This window comes from Ischnura elegans, chromosome 7, assembly GCF_921293095.1.
Source record: "Ischnura elegans chromosome 7, ioIscEleg1.1, whole genome shotgun sequence".
NCBI lineage: Eukaryota > Metazoa > Arthropoda > Insecta > Odonata > Coenagrionidae > Ischnura > Ischnura elegans.
The window spans coordinates 81,177,314-81,198,699 of record NC_060252.1 but is presented as its reverse complement, the minus strand read 5'-3'; the positions used below and the strand labels follow the sequence as shown (position 1 = coordinate 81,198,699).

At 36.7% G+C, this 21,386-nt stretch overlaps 1 protein-coding gene across 3 annotated transcripts in view; it reads left to right on the top strand.

Moving 5' to 3' along the window:
- The window catches only part of LOC124161841 (spondin-1-like), a 265,009-nt gene that overhangs the window by 243,167 nt on the left and 456 nt on the right, over positions 1-21,386 (top strand). Inside the window, exons 13-17 of one of the 3 annotated variants that reach the window (XM_046538055.1) lie at positions 797-967; positions 4,318-4,455; positions 7,924-8,165; positions 9,980-10,055; positions 16,238-16,303. In XM_046538055.1, the coding sequence (XP_046394011.1) occupies positions 797-967; positions 4,318-4,455; positions 7,924-8,165; positions 9,980-10,055; positions 16,238-16,303 (693 nt within the window). The remainder of the gene's footprint in view (positions 1-796; positions 968-4,317; positions 4,456-7,923; positions 8,166-9,979; positions 10,056-16,237; positions 16,304-21,386) is intronic. The other 2 variants (XM_046538056.1, XM_046538057.1) reach the window with 2 other exon arrangements.

The window sequence follows — 21,386 nt, the reverse complement described above, 5'->3', positions numbered from 1 at the left end:
TTTTTGCATCCAGCCTTCAGAGAATTTTAGGAAAGGCTAGTACTACAAGATAATGGCATGCAACCACTAGCAAGCAAGGAAGAGACAAGTTTGGGTAAAAAGAGGGGTTTGCCAACCGTCTATTTCAAGAAAGAAAGAGTTAGAACCATAAAGTTGAAATGGGCCTTAGTAGCAGGTCAGACGAGATGGCCATATGTTCTCATACCTTTTTACCGCAGTGACTCTAAAACTCATACCCATATGTTTCCCACAGCTGAAGGTTTAACGGCTGTCTATGAGAAGAAGGACTTAATGGATGAGAGCCAGGTACATTATCTAAAATCGTGTCAAAACTAGGACGTTCTGCACTGGGAGGGTGTTTACAAGCAGTCACCAAAGATCTGCCTCGGCAGCTTGCAAATATATAAATATTGTAAAAATCCACCATTGAATATCTATGTCTTATGAGGCATATTCTATCTATGACTTTGAAAAGTATTACTATGCACAATCATTCTACGCCCCAGCTAAAACAAGTGATAACATACTCGTAAAATGTAGTTGGATTCAATGAATACCATTGAGAGTTATGAAAGCAAGAAGGTTTATTGAGTGATTTGTGCATTAAAATTCTCCGAAAATTGCATTAATGATTATCCATCACCAACTGGAACTAAGGACATACATCAATGATATCAGCAGCCACCACCCCATTAAGAGTACCAATCTCTAACAAGTACATAGGTACTAATGTAAACAATGATCAGTTCTGTATTCATTAGTTGTTCTCTTACTAATTAAAAATTCATATTTTCAGCGGCTTGTGCACAAGAAAAGTTACCTGGACCATGCAGAGGATACTTCCGAAGGTGGTATTTTGACATAGAAGCAGCAAAATGCAAGGAGTTCATATATGGAGGTTGTCGTGGCAACAGAAACAATTTTGAGACTGAGCAAGAATGCGACAGAATATGCCAAGGGTACAGAGGTAAAATTGGGTGCTAATATATTTTTAAGAAATTAATAAATTTTACCTTAACTTTGCTACTTTATTAGTCATGCTGAATGACTATGTAGATAGATTCTAACTTTCTGAAGTGTTTAACAAATTTCTAAGTATGCATCAAAGTCAATAATTCTTTTGAACCCATTGGGGCAAGATAAATGCTTTATCATTCATTCTTAAACAAATGCCACTAATTCATAACCATTCTCTCTCAGTGATATGTATTTATTTCAATTACATGGGTATAGGTTAATTTTAGTCACTTTTTTATAGCTGAGAACTAACATACCGATAGCTAAGTTCTAACAACACGTATATCAAATTCGGCCGGTTTGAAACACGCATCTTAAACAAAGCGTATTAATTAGAGATGTGCGAATAGTATCCGCGAATACTCGAATACTAGAAAGTATTCGATATTCGAGGTTTCGAATAGTTATGCGAAAAGTACCGCCTCGAATACCTCGAATACTTTGAATTTCGCGTCATACACTGTCGCACGCACGTCGTTGGTAGTTGACTCGGAAAAATGTAGATAACTGTAGTCATTTAGTGCTCGCAGTGCCGTTTTACGCAAGTTGACGAATTAAATCAAATTCGTGGATTTTAGCGGTGAAAAGAGTTCGACGAGGGGAACCGAAAATGGTCGGGTGAAAAAATCCGAAAATCCCTGATTCCCCTCACCAGGAGAACCTCAGTGCCGTGGGATAGAATCCTTAGGTCATTTCCCACGATCCGCTATCCCCCTCCATTCAGCACTCGCCTCACCCACTCTGAAGCTTTCCTCTTCTCCGAAATCAAACAAAAGGTCCCAGCTCGCGCAGGGATCGCATTACGAATACCCCTGCTTCGAAAAAAATATCGAGTTACGAGAACAAAAAAAACGTGTTTCACGCCCTCCCCCCTTTTCTCACCCACTGACCTTTTTCTGGCTACCTGCTTCGAAGTTCCCCATTTCTGGAGGTCAACTGCTGTGTGAGTACCGTGGGATACTTACATTAGCGCATTTCCCAAGATCCGGTATCACTCTCCACTCAGCACTAGCCCCCCCTCTGAGGCTTTCCTCTTCTTTGAAAAAAAAAAAGATCACAGCTCGCGCAGGGATCATATTACGAAGACCTTAGCTTCGAAAAAATACCAAGTTACACGAGAACAATAGAAACGTCTTTCGGGCCCTCCCTTTTCTCACCCACTGACCTTTTTTTTCCTACCAGCTTGGAAGTTCCCCATTTCTGTGGAGGTCAACCGCTGCATGAGTCATCTATTAGCACAAAAGGTGTCTAAGAATGACTTTCGTCAATTGATGTTACACCTTTATTGAATTGAAATATTAGTAATGTGCGCGTAATTTCTAAAAGAATGAGACCAAACACGACGTATTTCTGAGTTTATTTAAGCATTTTACGCAAAGAAATAATGTCAAAATACGACTAAGACTTAGCATTCTGACTCAATATCCTCGCAACTGAGCTTCTCGGAAGTTGATGCGGTATTTTTTTCGAAAACATATATCATGTTACAATTTATGAGTTAAGCTATACATCTCTATTTTCACAGTCGAAGGGATATTTTCTCAGGATATTGGGTTTTTTCCCGCTAGCAATTCAAATTCATCTGCTTATTCGTGAGAACTTCCAAAGATAGACTGAAAATAATTGAAGAAAATCCGGTGGAGAAGCACCTGTATTTTGCAAAACGCCTCAGATTGTCAGCTAGCACTTGGCAGCAGGAGTGGGGGTAAAGCGATGTTAGTTGAATTAATTATATGCCCAATTGTTTCCATAAAATTAAAATATTCATTAATCAGCTAAATTCCTGTTCGAATCCTTTGAAGGAAATCAAAATTACTCCCCAAAATCTTGTGTTGCCTGCTGCATATGCAACCGAGTCAAACATTCCAGCATTCATCGTTTAGTATTCGAGGTATTCGAATATTCGAGCAATGATTTAATATTCGAATTCGATATTCGAATTCGAGAAATCTGCTATTCGACCCATCTCTAGTATTAATATTTAAAAAAATTAAATACAAGCAAAAATCAACTCTTTGTTTGCAAAGGAATGCTTCTTTTTCAATTTTATGAACTTTTCGTTTTTAAGTATGCAAGTAACAAATATTAATCATTTTTTTTGCTCTCCTGAAAATCTGCTATTTTTGAGATATGTGTTGTTAGAACTTAGCCATCGATACACACTCTTAGCTATAATGTTGCACCATCAAATAATTTTTCTACAAATAATAAAAACTTTACTGAGACTGTCTTGGCTAGCTCTTGAATGATAAAGTCATATGGAAGCAATGCATTCTAGGACATGCACCTCATTACATAGGTTTTTTAGGTACAAGCATACATTACAATAGATGATGCTGTTAATACATTGACATGTATTTAGGGCACAAGAATGTTGTCAAAATTCATGTTGTATAAGAGAAAAGGTCTGAAATAACCGTTAATTATCCAATTTCACAGATACTAAACAGCCTTTTTCTGTACATGTATGAGGTAGATTGCTAATTTTATTGTGAGATGTGGAGGGTTTAGATGGTGAGATATGGAGGTTCTATGAATACTGCAGCACTGCCTGCAAAGAACATCTATATGTAGTGGCATTTTTGTGAATCAATAAAGGGTGCTAATAATCTATCTTGATGTGCAGGACAAACATAATATGTACTTCTTCAATTTGCATCATACAAATTATAAATCATTTTGAGCACAGCAATGAAAACCCCTTCGTAAGTACCAGTGTATGTACATGCTTAATTAATGTATTTTCCCAAAATTCATAACTACATACAATACTTCACCCTATCACTAATTTAATATCAAAGTATTTTTAATAGCTTACATTTTGATAATGAATACGCACCATGTAATGCTAAGATAATCTGAACTGATGATTTTTTAAGCACCTTACTCCATAATTTAGCTAGAATTTGGTATTATGTACCATAGGCTATTATGTTTGTTCATGGTAGTGAGCATTTGTATTAGCACTCATTCCCATATAGATTGAATATACAGGAGACTAAGTGCTAGTATTTCATTCCATAAGAACTTGTCGTCCATTGAAATTTTGGGAATATGTAATTAAGCCATTTAATACGTAGAATTTTTCCAATTTTCTATAACATCAATCATTCTGCTACTTACTGACCTGTAAATTCAAGAACCCTTCAAAGACTTTAAACTTTCCCAGTAACAGCTTGTTGAAATAAAAGTAGAATGCATAATCTTTTACTTACCAGCAGGGTTTGTAATTAGTTGGCTAAGACTAATATTAATATCCTAAACCATTTGCATTTCTTCTGTCGCATGCTGCACTGGTAGAGGAAGTACGTGCTAATCTAACAGCTCGCTTGCAGCATTATGGAGTATCTCTGTCAGGTACTCTGCTGTACGCAGCACCCCGTAGTGCTGGCTACAGTAAGGATTCCTCATCACTCCATCACCATCGTCCAACCTGTGGTACTAATCAAAAATTGATTGTTTCTATAACTCCTGATATACAAGCTCTATAAAGTGTTTCTTACATACCTTAACACTGTGTGCCAACTAATCATGTAGCAAAATATAAACACATTTTGGCAAAAGGAAAGAGTAGCTATATCATGATGCTACTATCTAAGGTAGGTGGTTGAGTAATTCCTTAAGATCTTAAGCGGTTCACATCGAAAAAAAAGCAGCCAAAAGGCCAAGTTGTAAGTATCTTATTCCTGCATAATCTGTAACTTGAATGTAAGAGATTGGAAAATATAACTTGAGTTTGATACAGGGTTTAGACAGTAGTTCATGAAAAAGTTATTTATGGCATGGTTAATCCAAACCCACATTGTTCTTCAGTTGATTTCATGAGGAAGAATTCCTGCCTCATGTAGTTGTATCATGCTTTAGAATTATTCAGCAGTGCCATCATTTTTTTAACTTCGGGCAAACAGAAACCAATGAATACTATTTTATGCACTCCCTTTGAATGAGATATTGAAAATCTCTTTGTTTACATCAAAAATAGTTTTATTACCTATTACTTTTTGTTTACATCAAGAGTAGTATATAATACCAATCGCAGCTAGCACATTATAAGTCATTGAGATAGGGTGAAAGGAAGAAATAAGGAAGGCGCTTCTCAAGTAAGCTTGTTATGGGTTTCTTACGGCCAGGCTGACAAACATCCAGAGTAATGACAAAATGGATGCCAAACTTTCAGCACTTCCATAGATGTTGTTTTAATTCCATCGTTTTAGAGTATTCATAAAGGGATTTATGTATAAGAATAAATTTTCCATTCTTGGCACTTCTATAATATGAGTAGAAATAACATCATACAGCCATAATTTGAAAATCAATCACATTTCTGTACTGATGGCGAAAAGACGGTCATAAGAAAAACACATAATTTCACACAAATAGCAATTTAGAATAATATAAAAATGACGGAAGGAATCGCTAATATATGTACATATTGTATTCATCGCATTATCAGGCCATTAATTAAAATTCATAAATGCGTGGACGCTGAATAATTCCAGTTTTTCATGCACATACCAGCAAAGTTTTTCTACATAATTGGATTTTAAACTGGTAACTACCACCCTCGCACTCATCAGTTGCTATGGTGAAGTAGTTAGCGTACAGAGCTGCAGATACGTAGGTCACACGTTTGGATCTCCATAATGTTATTTTTTTTTCTTTCCGCTGCAAGGATAAAGTACTTGTATTATGCTTTATATCTTCACCAGCCGGTCGCTTGCAATTGTTAAATTTTTTTCTATGTATGGAAAAATCTGTTATCAGTAGTTAAGCTCTCATAAAGACCGGTAGGCTTTAAATTCATGTCAGGATGAGCCACATAGCATGTGTAGTACGCTGTTCAGCCGCCTTTGGCGCTCCAACAGAAGCGACTTACGTTGCCTGAGGATATAAGACTGCATTTCTTAACCTAGTCTTCCCTAGAATCTTACCCTTGCCTTATATAAGCTCCTTAGCTTACGATAAGCTGCTTATCAATTTTTTCCATAAAAAAACCATAAGACATGATTAACTCTCTTACTTTGTGCTATCTGGGATTATTTAAAAAAATACATTGGCACTGTAAGAATATCTCTTAGCAAATAGCAAAAGGTACACATTGAAATTCTATGGGTAGTGAAAAGAAATGGCTTCATAATTATTGAAATCATTGGTTACCTACATATGTATTTGAATTTGGTTAAGAGAAAAGCGGAATTTTCCAACACTCACACTACACCTAAATTTCACATCCTCTGTACATCCTTACACTTATTCTTTATCAAGGAAATTATCCTGCTTCTCTTTTTCCCACTAATCAATCATCGTCTCAGTCTTCTCCTATCCCACGTTAGCAGTAACCACTCTTTAAGATGTTTTTTGGATATTGTTTGCACTTTTAAGTTGCTTGTAGATATGCCAGTAAATTATCTTCATCAAAAGTGTTCTCCTCTTTCAACAAAAGTATTTACTTCTTAATTATGATTGCTTCCTCTTTCAATTCATTCCCGTCCACTAAAATAGCTCTACTGCTTATCCTATCCTTGGTTGCCTTGGCAGTATATGTATTCTCATCTTCATTTCCCAGAGACCCTGATTCCACTTCAAATAATTTAGCAGGCCACTTAAAATCAATATTTTTTCAGATCTACAGCATCCAGTTTATGATGTTTGCAGCCATAATTTCTCCCTTCTAAGCATGGGAAAATGATTGGTGCAGAGCAATAAGATAGATATGATGTTGCAACAGCCTCCAATTGAGGATTTTAAAATGGCATACAAAACAATGTTGTCCTTTCCACACAGCTTTATTAATATGTACTCTTATTGATTTCAACAACCAAGTATCATTTCAACTTGAAGTCATCATTGAAATTGATTGGGGTACTTTCAAAGCTTTGTGGGAAGTACAAATTTGTTTCATTTAACACGTTTAACATTTGGAATTTCCATGAAGTCAAGCCTTGATCCATTTATTCATTAAGGTTAATAATTATATAACCAGCTTTCCTGGCAGATGTGTCGGGAGCTTCTTCAGTGGTACATTCAGTATTTGAATTCATTTTCCCAATGTTCAAATTCACTCAAGTGCCATTCTTGGGGCTGAGGAAAGTGCTAAGTTTTTTGGCACATTTTCAGCAGTGACGGTGGCACTTGATTAAAGTGTTGAAATGTCGGCAACTTTGAGAGCCAACACCTAGTGCATAAACCTAGAGGCTCATTACAATTAAGATTAAATTCATAGCAAAATTAGTTTTTAAAAGCATGAAAAATAACATACTGTGCATCGTTAATAGTTGTAATCACGAGAGTTTAAAAGTAACTATTAAATTTATCATTGAGAATTCTCATTATATTGAGTGAGGAGACAGCAATAATATGATCTTACTCAGGTGAATCTATGGTCTGAAACTACCCATGACCAGGCATGTAGCAAGAAATCAAATAAAGTTATAAATTTTATTTGCATACGGCTGAAATTAATAGTTATCGTTGGTTTTCTACCAAAGTGGCTTAAGTTATGATGGCTAGTTATCCCTATGTGTTTCATCTAGGTGTTCATCATCAACATCTGCCTGATTTTTCTTAAAACTTTTCAACTATAAGCCACTGGCAGTGGTAGTTAATATTATCTGATCATTAACTAAGAAAATATCAAATTTGAAGCCCTTATCTCACACATTTAACTAATTTAACAGTTAAGAAAAAGTCCCCCAGTTAAGAGGATAAGTTCCCCAAGGCTTGATGTCTCCCAATGTGTGGCAGGCAGTCGCTAAAAGGGAAAAAATTTCACAGGGTGCAGAAGCCTTCAAAGCCCACCCTAGGTAGCCATGTGCCTGTCCATGGAAAATGAATATGTATATTCTGTTATTTGATCCCATTTGTTTGTTTCCCTGAATAACATTGCCTATTTTCACATGGTTTTAGCACCACCCAGAGATGGGGATATCTGGAATGGGTTGAAACCAGAGAACCACCTACAGCCTTCGGGTGCACCTGAGATGGGGAACCCAAGGCTACCACCTTCACCCACTGTCGCAGCACCTTTCTTCCCACTCACGACCAATGACAGCCCCATTGTTGACTGTGTTGTGTCCCCATGGAGTAAATGGACTGAGTGTAATGCCACGTGTGGTTCTGCATGGAAAAAGAAGTGGAGAGATATCCGTGTAAGTGTTTCATTAATAATTGTTTTAAAAATCAAGTCATTCGGACCTCTTTTACAAAGGCATTACAATAAAATACTCCTCCACTTTATGATGGATTCACTTCATGATTCAAGCACTTTCTGATGTGCAAGCTTTGATTTTAATTGTGCAGACAAGTAGTCTATCAAGTCAAACATATTATAGAATAGTTTGTAAGAAATTTCTAATAATTTTATGCCATTAGCATTGGATTTGAAATGATAATATCAAACAATTATCTGGTACCATATGAGAATTCATAGTACACTAATGCCAATATAATAATAATATCCCAAAAAATAATATCAAAATGCACTGTAATAAAATACCCACCACGTACCCAATAAAATACGTAAAGATTTTTTGGTAAAAATCTTCAGATCTCAACATGACACCAGGCATTGTTTTTGGAGGATTTCATGAATTTCATATTGCCAACTGAAACTCCTAAAGCCACAATTGAGAAATTTGACCAAATATATGGAAGATTAAGGATGCACTTAATGGCATGCCAATTCCATTTCCTCAATGTGTACAATACAGACTTTGCAATGCACCTGTGAAGTGACCCTTTTCACTTAAACTGTGCTCCATACTCCGGGCTAATGGACTAATATACCCTCCTCACATAGGTTTCATTTGATGGTTTTGGAAGGGTAATAGGTATAATATTCAGTGGCAAATCTATTAAAAGAATTTCCCCATTTCATCACCTTAAGACGTAACTGAAAAAGTATACATAACCCACTCTAGAACACTCGAACATTATCATTATTTAATTTCTTCCTCTTGTTATAAATGACTGTGTTTTATTTAGCTCTAACAATATACAGGTATGAATTTTGTTTCCCTGGGTGTATACTTCCCTTGTATGATTTAATCCTGTATTCTCTGACTTATGAGATGCAGGGTGATTCTAAACCCAAAGTTTAGCTCTGACACTTTTAGACCCTTGACTCAGTTGAGTGATCTGTTCATGCTCTTCCATTGGAGCAGCACACCTAGTGGGGCAGCTTGCAGGGTAGTATGTAGATAGCCTTAGTTTAACAGTCAGTCCAGTTTTTCCCATAAATTTTCTTGTGAGTATTGCACATAGAATTTTGCAAATTTCCTCAAGTTGCAGGACATGCATCTTGCATCATGCTCAACTTGCACTTTTGATGCTTTAACATTGATATCACTTACAGAGGAGGTCTGATAAAAACATACTTATTATTTAAAAAAAAGTAATTTAAAATCACTTTGAAACCTATAATCTTGAATGAAGATCACAAACATAGTTCCAAGAGAGTTTAGTTGTCATGATCTCAAATGAAAAACTATTAACTGATATTTGGACTATTAATGAATCTGTACTCCAATGTCAATAAAACTATTAATTTCATGTTTCCAAATTTACTTCAACAGAACAGAAACACCTGTTCAGGGGTCATCAGCCTCAAATCAGGGCTAAGATGTGACAAAAAATTCAGCATTAAAAACAATAAATTTCTCTTTTATTTTGAAATTCTTAAAAAAACATAAAATTACATGCCTCGGTTAGAAAATATGTGCAGAAATTGCCAAGTTGAGCACATTGTAAAGAGTGAAATTTCTTAGTGTAACATGCAAAAAAAAAAAATTCCTGATTTCATCAATCAAATCAAGGTGCATTTCTTAAAAAAAAAAATAGAATCACATGCCTCAGCTAGAAAATATGCACAGAATTTGCCAAGTTGACCAAATTGTGAAAAGTGAAATTTCTTACTTTACTATAAAATCCAAAAAGATCTCCTAATTGTGTCAATCAAATCCAGGTGCACCCCAAAAACGGAGGACGACCATGCCCAAAACGGTTATTCAAGAAGAGAGCCTGTAGACTTCCTCCTTGTGGTGAGTGACAAGCAGATACTGGGCTGATTTCACCATCAATTCAGAAAAAATGGCCAGCTGTACTAATGACCAAACCCACTCATAAAAAAATTGCAAAACAATCCTATTTATCTGGATTTCTGTGATTTGAAAAAGTGGATGATATTATATCAGGGATCTGTCAATGATGTCCTCCTCCAATCATGCAGTAACAATTGTTTTTTTGGTCTCATTTGCCGATAGTGTAAAAATTATTTATTTACAGTGAAGTTACTTCATCACGAAGCTTTCAATTCAATTTAGAGGTGAATTTACTTCCATTTGGGGCCATGAGATATCGATATACTTCATTAATTGTATTCAGAAAATATATTGACAAAATAATACATACTTCAGAACAATGAGCTACATTACCATAGACCATTCAGGGATTTAACCATCAAATAATGGTGCATGTTCAATATGTTATTAATTAAAAAAACATTTAATGCTTAAGTTCAAAGAGTGTTTAAATGAGAGTTTGTTGTTCACTGGATTATCATTTAGAAAACAGATTTTTTTTAAAATCTCAAATATTAGAACTTAGCTTAGAGTATAGCTGTAGAAGAATTTTGGAATTTTGACCTTGAACATTATTATGTAACATGGATAAAAACTAGCAAGGGAAATGTTTCAATAACCACAGGTTCATACTGACCCATGATTCATATTAATGTTTTATTAACAATGGCATTTACATTCACTGACTGTGGTGTTGGAATGTCTGAAGACTGTGAAGTGTTTGACTGACATCATGAAAAGCTGTACCTATGACACTATCATTTTATGATGTGAACCTAGCTAACAACTTTGTATTGGGTTGTAACCAGTGCATAATTAACATAAAATAATTGTATTGCTACCTAATATTGTTAATAATATCTGTACCTGAGTGTTGAATTTTTAATAAATATTGCCAATAAGGTGTTTATTAACACTTGACTTTGTGGAGTCCAACACCGGCATGTGGGAGAAAGTAAACATAATGCTGCCTACCAGTGGTGCCGCAAGGGGGTGGTTTTGGGAGATAACAGCCCCCCTCAGAGCTAAGAGTATTTTTTGTGTTTAATCCATTTCAGATAGTTGGATTAATATTACTTATGGAATAGTGTAAGGATTAATAAAATATCCCTCAGAAAGCCGTGAAACTCACCATTTTGAGCCAATTATCTGAAAATTTTTCTGCACCTCCTCGCTTACCCTGGCGGGTATTCCACACCCTCAGACCCCCCAGTGTTAGTTGCACCTAAAACCCCTCCTAGCCCTAATTCCTAGCTGCACCCCTGGTTAGTACTTCCCTAAATAGAAAGTACATACATATATAATTAGGAGGTAACCAGGTTCAGCCAAAGGACATGTCTAGTATGTATTATCAGTGACCCAGTGCACTGAATTTTTAAGCCCATTTATACCATATTTGCATGAATCTAATGCATGATTTTCTCTCTTCACCATCAGTAGGAAAATAGGTTTAGTCTTACAATCGTAGGTAAAACTCGCGACTCCTATTGCAGGTTGCCTAGTCTAAATTTCGATTCCTGAGTTTGTTATCTGACAGATTTACAATGAAAAACCGATATTAAAAATAGCAACCATACCATAAATTAGCATGTTTAATTTTACGTTAGCATATGAATGCAAAACATATCTTTCAATCGTTGTCAACAGGCAAAGATTTGGCCGGTGCACTCATTCACTTGGTGCAATTCCACCCAAGAGTTCACCTACTTTATTACTTAGAGGTATTAGATTCTATTTAATTTTTGCATTAACTTTTAGAGCAGAAATTCTTACATATTTACTGAAACTGAAAAATCATCATGATCGCAACACAAGTGCTTCCTATTCTTGCAAGCATTCCTTCAAAATCAGTAGATTGCTAATTGAACCTGACAGAAACTATAATAAGACTATGGCTTCCAATTACCGTATTTCTCCAAATATCCCCCCCCCCTAATTTTGAGGCTTCAGTTTCGGGAAAAGTAAAAAAAACTGCATTTGAATATAGTCCCCCCCTTTACTTTTACAATAGGCATTTTTGGAAAAAAAGGGGGGACTATATTCAAACATATACGGTACCTATGTTCCAATGAAAAATTTTGATATATCTTTGAAAATGACAGAATAGCAAATGATTACGTCCAACACGCTGTAGTTTTTACCTTGATGGCAATGTGCAGGATTGCCTAATTAATCACTCCAGTACTTGCACTCCAATATAAACATGGCCTCTTTTAGTACTGAAGTAAATAAATGAGGCTAAAATTAAGGCATCCCTATTTCTTATCTTCTGGAGATTTTGCACAAAAACGGGAGAATTACACTGATTAAAAATATAAGGTAATTATTTTTCTAACAATAAGTTAAATTTTTTCATCTAGTTGAGTTCCAAAGAATCTTAGAATAATGTTTGTCATATATTCATGAAAATAAGGTATTATCTGAGGCGAAATAAGAGATATTGTCATAGAAATTATGGATAATTAGAGTGGAAATAGATAGAAAGAATGGAAAGAATATGGTTGTAAAGCCGATGGAATCCCTGAGGAAGTTAAAACAATGTTGACTCACAGGAGCCCGTACATAGAGCTTGTGCAAAATGGAATTAAATTTTCTTTTAATCACTTGTTCTCTTGCTGTGGATCACAAAAAACCTTATTATTTGGCTAAAATGTACAATTTTGATTTCTTTGGAAGCCCCCTAAACCTTCTTATCTTTGGCTGCCCCATTGTAAACATTACTAAACCATTGTAACTGCTCACAAGACCTTGCCACAAATTATTACATTCATAAATTAGACTACATATAGACAAATAACTCTGTTTTAATAGCTAAAATCCTACCGGAAGCACTAAAAGGATTTTGCATTTGTCAAACACCAAAACTTCATCAGCAATTAGGGTCAAAATTTTTTAAAAGCTCACCCAATAAGACAATATAGCATCATAGGTATATGTTCCTTAAACAGAACGAAGTTATGTTCATATCTGAGAAGTCAGGAGGGCATTACAGCTCCCCTTGTCACGAATAAAAGCGAGAGTTCAGCAGAGGGGTAGTCATGGAAAACTCATACTAAAAAATTAAGCAATAAACATGAAAATTCCAATATCTACCACCTATGTCTATAATACAACTGTCCTTTCCTTTGCAAACCTCAATGATAGCAATTTTTGAGAAACAAGGTATTCAACAGCATAAATGATACTTAAAAGGTTAGTTGTGGATAAACAAGTTCAAGGGATACAATACGAAGGTAGTAAAGTGTTGTAGGGACCCACTTACTTCCTTACACTTCTTGAGTGTGAGCACAATATGGGGGTCTTCCTACACTACTTAATACCCTAGACTTGTTGCTCACCAGAAATATACAACTGAGGATGGTCTCCATTATTTGCAGCACAATGGAACAGATTTACGTTGCTTTTCTTTGCGTTAACTAATGCTCCTAACTGTATGAACCCTCAGCACAGCAAACCCTGTGAATCACATGACTCATCAGTCACCTCTAGCAAAGTTCAATCATCATAGCAGTTGGACAAATTTGATCACCCAATATTTTTGAATATAATTCCTTATTCTGAGAATCTCACCATGGGCTGTGCTCGTTACAATGAAATTCTACAGGGAATAAATTATGAAAGTGCTGGGATTATGATAGAAGTCTATCAAAAAAATTTCCTTGAAGTAATTTTATGGTAATATGACTCCCAAAAAAAAGCAAGTGTTTAGCAACATGAGGCATGGTGATGAAATCAAGGACACCAATTCCCTTTCTTTTTCTTAGCAGTGCTTGGTGTAACTGGCTTTCACACTGGACTAACAAATGGGGGAGATATTGTTATTTCCAATGATTTTCATTTCCACATTTTATTCTAATAATTTTAACAAGGTTAGTAGGATAAAAATAGCTGATCCACTCAACCAGTGCATTTCATATCCTAAGGTAAGTATAACTGCATGCATGAGGACACCGCAAACAAAACAATATGTATGGACTTGAACAATGAAGGGTATGATGATATGTAGAAATAATTCTATTGATTATTTGTTCAAGCATGCATGATATGGGAAATAGGTTTTACATATGCATTGCATGGATTTGCTTTGAATAAGGAGAAGAATAAAACTAAATGGTAAACATGGCATGCAAAAAGGTGTCATGTAATTTAACAGGTTAATTAGTAGTTGAATGACTCTTTGAGATGTAACTGGGCATAAGGAAAATGTGAGGATAACATAACACTTCCCAGATATTTGTGACAAAATGCCCAGGAGCAGAGCAGAACACTGTAATACGAGGTGTACAGCAAGTTTCTTATGCTGGGAAATGAAAAAACTCCAATGGCCTGAACAAGGGGACCTTTTCGCAGGTACAAACAAAACACTGTGTTGGTATGCTGGAACAGGAGAATTCTCAGCAGTGACCAACCCCAGCCTCTCCACTGGAAACCCTTCACAATCACTTGCTCAACTACAAAGAAACCTTCTCGAGGGTTTAGGGGGCCTCGCTAAGGCTGCTTCCGTTGAGTAATCAGAGACACTATCACTAGCTTAACTCCAAAGAAACCTTCGTGAGGGTTTTTTGGGGGGCCTCACTAAGGCTGCTTCCATTAAGTAATCACACACACACAAAGCTTCTCCCGTCCAGGTAGTATTTCTATCGTGTGATTTCGAGCAATTCTGCTGGAGTATAACACACTGAGTAAGCTTTGTGTGTGATTACTTAACGGAAGCAGCCTTAGTGAGGCCCCCCAAAAAACCCTCACAAAGGTTCCTTTGGAGTTAAGCGAGTGACTGTGTGTGATTTTATTTAACGGAAGCAGCCTTAGCAACGCCCCCCAAAACCCTCGCCAAGGTTTCTTCATAGTTCAGCGAGTGCTTCAATCTTCAATTTCTGAGGGCCAAAATAAAATTTATAAAACATCGCCACTCTAAGTTCCAATTTATATGCAATAATGGAGGGAAAAAAATATCAACAATTGACCATAACATAAAATGTAAAGCTAGCATTGTTTGCACAACATGTTAAGCTGAGAAACATTAGCTTAGGGTTTTCAAAATCATACATTTATAACAAAAATCTTTTAATAGGGGAGATGAATGAATCAGGTATGTGCACAAAACAGAAGGATATATCATGTCGGAATTTCCAGTGTAAGCCATCAAACGAGTTAACGTTATAGGACAAAAGAGATTAATAGAGCAAGCCCCTGTAATACATGCAATATTCATGATATGCATAAATGTAGTAAGACAACAAAAACATAAAGAGTCACATGTTCATCACTGAAATAATACGAGGCTCTTATGGAGACATACATACTAGGAAGCAGTTGCTGGAATTAAATTTACATACAAGAAAAAATGCAGACCGTTACAATCAACTCAAAATGTAAAAGCCTTATTTAAAAAGGCAAACAATTTAGGGGAAATATTTACTAAAAAGATAAATCAAAGCTGTTGTTCCGAGTCAAAATTATCTTTGCTCCATTACTAGATGCTTTATACATAAAACTGATTAAAATTCATTGAATCCACACCCTATTGCACACCATTCAATTCGAGGACTATATTCGAGTTGAAGTAAAATTTGCTTGCATGCTATAATTTCCGTCACATACATTAACAGGCTTGCTTAATCCACCATTAAAATGACAAAATCCGAACATCCCACTGGCTGAAACCTCTCCTTAAAAATTACGCAGTGACTACCGCCCTAATCTTCCATCTAACTTTAACATGTGTTTTTCTTAATCCATTTTCCCAGCAAAATTTTCCAAACTAACAAGCATGTCACGTACAAAAACTGCAATAACAATTTTTTTCCATTTAAGGAGTATTTCATTAATAACTGTGTTTTCGTGCATGGGCTTATCTCATACATACTACTATGTAGCAGGAATTTCTTACAAAGTGATGTGCCACTGACATGTGAACTTGAGTTCTACATACATAATAGAGTTTGCCTAAAAAAAACTAAATACAACATTTTCTTGCCCAAATTATTAATTTGAGTAATTTCTGGAAGATAACCTTCTTAAAACTTCCACTCCTTTATTTTATTTTAAATTATATCATCACCTCCAATTGAGCAAAAGTAAAGCCTGAAAACATGTTTTGCAAATGGGAACAATTTGATTATTTCTATCTCTTTCAACTACAGACTATACACCAGAAATGCCATCCCAAGAACTACTGCCTGACTGGGGTGATGCAAGGCCAAATCCAGGTATGTGTCGATGATAAATCGATGGCTAAGTTCTAACAACTCATATCTCAATAATAGCAAATTTTCAGGAGAGCAAAAAAATGATTTTTTTTAACTTTTACAGTGAAATTAAAAACCAAAAGTTCATAAAATTGAAAAATAAGTATTCATTAGCAAACAAGGAGTTGTTTTATGCTTGTATTTCATTTTTTAATGTTATTACACTTTGTTTAAGATACCTGTCTCAAACCGGCCGAATTTGAGATACGTGTAGTTAGAACTTAGCCATCGATATGTATGAGGACAAGAATAATGTAAGGTTTTCATTTCAACTTGATTTATAAGTATCCTACAGGAATGCTTGTATAAGCATAGGGCAGTGCCATTCAATCATTATTTTGAGATTAAAAAAAATGCTCATTTTTGTAATTTTCTTTGGATGAAGTGAATTCAACTACGTCAACTCCATGGAATTTTTACTGATGCAGATTTCAACTTTTACCGTCATTTTCAAGGTTGTGATGTCCAATATTCTGGTTCAAATAAACAAGCCTTAATTTAGAAGAAGTAAACAGGTCACTTACAGTGGAAGATCGTTTTAACGAGAGTTCTTCATATCCGGAAAATCTCTTGCCAAACGGTGTGCTCGTTACATTCGAGGGTGAAGAATGAATCCCCTCAGTTTCCTTATTCACATGTAATTACCAGTTTCATTTTTCATATCGTATGATGAGCAACAACATGACCAGGACCATATCTGGCCCTGTTTGGGATTGGTATGATGCATCAAATCGCTGTGAAATTGTAGTAACTATATTCCAGTCATGAGTTTCACACAAAGTTGCACCAGAAGCAGCAACAGAAGGACGTAGTTCCATGAGCATATGGGGCAATCTTGCCATCCGAAAAACTATGAAACAATAAAGTCTCGTGAAGGCAAGTAATGAGTGATCATGCCTTCTCCTATCATGCAGCCATTGATGCACGATTTTCGGATACAAGCGGTTAATGCTGCAGATATTTTCTTGAGTAAGGTTGCCCTTGCTCACCATCATTAGTGTTGCTCAAGTTTTCTTTCAGGATTGAGGGAGGCCTACACAATCTGGCACTGCAACACCTTCCGATATCGGTTGGTGAAGATAAGTTTTATTTTAATTTTAGTCTACAGGAACAAAATCTTAATATCCCAGATTGGATGCTACTGCATTTAGTTTCATTAATTACACAAGCTGAATTCACATGGGAGCAGAACGGACAGATGACAGAAAGAAGGCAAATCAATTGACAACAGAGATCGGTGGAGTGGGGAAGGTGTGGACTGATGTCAACTAACCTGTATATGATAAAAATACAGCTAGAAAACACATTATCTAGTGGGGAGATCTCTTCCCACCCTGGTTCAGCCTTGTACAGCCCAACATGCGACCTTGGCAAGCTCTCAACACTGCCGCAGATAGACAATAGGAAGCCCAGCATGCAGGCTGAGTCTTATCCCCTTACGCATATGTGGCCTTAATGTTGCGGATCTTTTGTAAAGATCTGTGCTTGCAAGCCAAGCAGTCATTCAGTTGAGTTGCACCTAGCAATTTAATCCATGCAGTTACATGAATTGTATCTGTGATGTATTTTAGTGCCTGGCCAAGTGTACATCATACACCTGTTTTTAGAGTTGTATTTCCATCATCATCGGTAAAATGGGCAACCCCTGTTTACCTTCAAGTTTACTAAGTATGCACTGCTCTGAAGAGAAGTATCTCATAATACTAAGAACATACTGCAGCAGCGACTTCTTGGGCTCGTTATTTCAATTTTTTTACACATTAATCATAGGCCTTGAGGAGGTACACTGCCTACCACTTGTTTAATGCAATTCTTGCTATATGCCACACTCAATAAAAGGATCCTCCAGTGTAGTTGGACATATTTTTTGACTGATTTATTGCACCCATACATAGACAATATGGAGGATTTATACTCTATGAAATCAATACAAAAATAACGTTAAACTCTTAAAAGTGCCTCACAGGACTGTCTCAATAAGCACTACAAATGCTGAGTGATAATTACGTTGATAGCCCTGATATAAGCATGAAGACTGTTTATCATGTTCATTGGAGAGTCGAATATCCCTTCCTGGGTTCAGACTGCAGTGGGACTCACCGAGAGGGTCACAGGTAAACTTCATTCCACACAGTATGACCCACTGGTGGGTCACACCTAAGATCATCTTCTGAAAACTTCCTAGACATGGCACTGCACTTGACAGCCTTCCTGAGAGAAGGCAAACGGCAAGTGGAGGACCTTTTGGGCCCAATGCAGCAGGACAGTATGCTAGAGACCTTTCATGAAAGGGCACTCCCAGCACCGTGCCCCAAGAATGTCACATGCACTTGCCTGACACTAGCCTCAGAGTGACACTTTGGTGACGGCATATTGATTATATATTTATAATGAATCTGCCATCACTAAGGTGTCAGACTGAGGCCAGTGTCAGATGGAGCCACCACGAAAGTGCCAGCAACTTGAGTTGTTAAACTCCATCATGAAGTGGCCTCAGCAGTGGGGTTGTATAACACAATGAATGTATGCATTGCATACAAAATAGCATGCAGATAGGTTGGCTCTGATCATAACTGGTGGTCTGAGTTGCAGATGGTCAGCCATTTTGCATGGCACCATTCAGTCTGGCAAGAGTATGACCCACTAGTGGATCAACTTTGTTAGCACCATTGGAAGATCCAGGATAAGGACAAGGGGTGGGGCTAAGTGGGCTCTGGGGGGAGAGGGGGGGGGGGGGGATGGTTGTACCGGGGGGACGGTAGGGGAAGCCGCCCCTCAGGTACAACCATTGCCCCTCCCCAAGCATATTCCTAGTTACGCCACTGGCACTTGGGATATTCCTTAACTAAGAAAAATAGATTAAGAGCTTGGAAAAATCTCCCATCTCTATAATGTTTACGCACTAAAAAAGAATTTTCCCATGAAATTATAGCAGTAGTAGATTGAGCCTAATGGGTATGGCTTCTCTGCCGGCATTCTTCCGCGAATTCAGCACCGGGAACTTCAACTCACCACCCACGTGATTTGTCTTCACGGAATTATTAACTTTCCCATTTCCGCTAAAAATACCGGACACTTTTTGTACTTCAATATAATGTTTACAAGCCATTTTAAGGTCGAAAGGAACTGCCTCATATTTCACATTTTGAATTTGACTTTAATGATTATGTGACAACTGATGATGAAAGTAATTCTCCGAGGGCATTCACACTAACTCTCATTCTGTTAAAAAATAAATGCTTGCCACCAGGCATAGTTAAGCTAAGAGGTATTCAAGGTCCAACTATGTTTCATTCAAACCCACTGAGTTACAAGTTGGGTTAGTGTTGATCTATGCAGCGCATAAGAAACTTTCCCCCAGCGCAATTCGTTCCGCAGATCTGCTCCTGTAAAAGCTCTTTTATACTGCAAAAATATCTCTCGAATATGACAATAGGTGACCATAGGGTGGTTTCCTATTAATTTTTTATTGCCTAAATCGAAAGACTATTACTCCTACAGTACATATTTCACGCTTTCAGATTTTTAAATGACGATATCTATTTTTCGCGATTAAATGAAAAGTGAAATTTTTCAAGAGTGCGAAAATATGACGGCTAAGTATGAATGCTGGGAAAAGCCTGCATGACATCTGGCTACTGCTGTGTGAGGCCTACTGGGTGCAAGGCTATGAAAGCTGCTACGATGCAGGCTGATTGCTGCCGAGCATCAGGGTAGCATAGAGTACCCTGCTAGCAGGTAGCGCTTGGCTTAAATAAGAATTATTAATACCCTATCAAACGAAGGAAATTTTCTGACCATAGACAATTTTAATAGAAGATTATTAAAAATGTTTCCCTGAGCTCTGTGCCTCATGCATGCATTGGTAATCTCAGACGATGTAAAACTCCTATCGACTTGTATAGAATCTCGGTCCCTTTGATGTCACGTGGAGTGGCATTACATGGGTGCCAATCAGGCCTTTTTCAAATGAGGTTAAAATTGACATTAACATTCATCTACACTGGGATTTCTAAAAATAAATAATTTGTATATTATGAATACACTAACGGTAGGTAAGAATCGCAAGCGATGCCTTTCGTTTTCTTTGATGAAGGAAACTACCCCATTTAATTCAAACTATTGAAAAATGGCTACATAGGTACATAAAAAGTTCAGAAGGTTATCACTGTCACACAAAAATACTAGTATATCTGATGATGGACTGAAACCAAGAAATAAATTCAAAAACGACCTGATTTGCAAATCCAGGAAATTCATGAGTTTTATGTATTTTCTGATTTTTATAAATAGACTATCATCGGAGTGGCTAGATTTTTGAGCATGCTAAAAGCTAATTAATGTAAGAGGCATCTTCCAGTTTTGACTGGATAAGCATTATGTTTATCAATCATATTTTGTTTGAATGGCCAAGTTTGCTGTGAAGGCTACATATTATACTTGGTCAAATTATCTATACCAATGAAAAATTATCAGTTGTGTTTTTGAGGAAAGAAAAGAAAAGATACAATAAAAAAATGCCCTCCATTCTGCCTTTCTCTCAATAAAAAAATTGTGAAAGTAGTTGCTCAATTTTCATGAGTTAGTAACATCATAAGAGTTCTAGTTCAGGGAGAACCTTTCATTGAAGGAAGCGATCACTTATGAGAGTTTAAACAACAAAAAACTATGCAAGACCAATGCACAAGGGCGAGAAGGAGCTGAAAAGTGGTGATTCACACTGCATGAATTTATGAAGTCGTGGACTCATCTGGGAGAGTGTTAAGGTCATTGAGTTTTCATTGCAAATAGCTGGAGATCAAAAAAAGTTTCAAACTCTATCCCACTGGGCAATAAAATAAGTGAACCCATTGTATATCCATTGGAAGCAATGCCGGCCATTCTGTCTGCTATGTGCTCACTTAACCGCCATTTTTTATTGCGTCAACCCTGTGAGCCATTTCACAGTAGCTCCGAGTCTGGGATAGTTATGTAAACTTCCATATAGGAGCCTTCATCACAATCACGTATTCTAAATGAAAGAAGACCCTCATTAAAGTTGGCC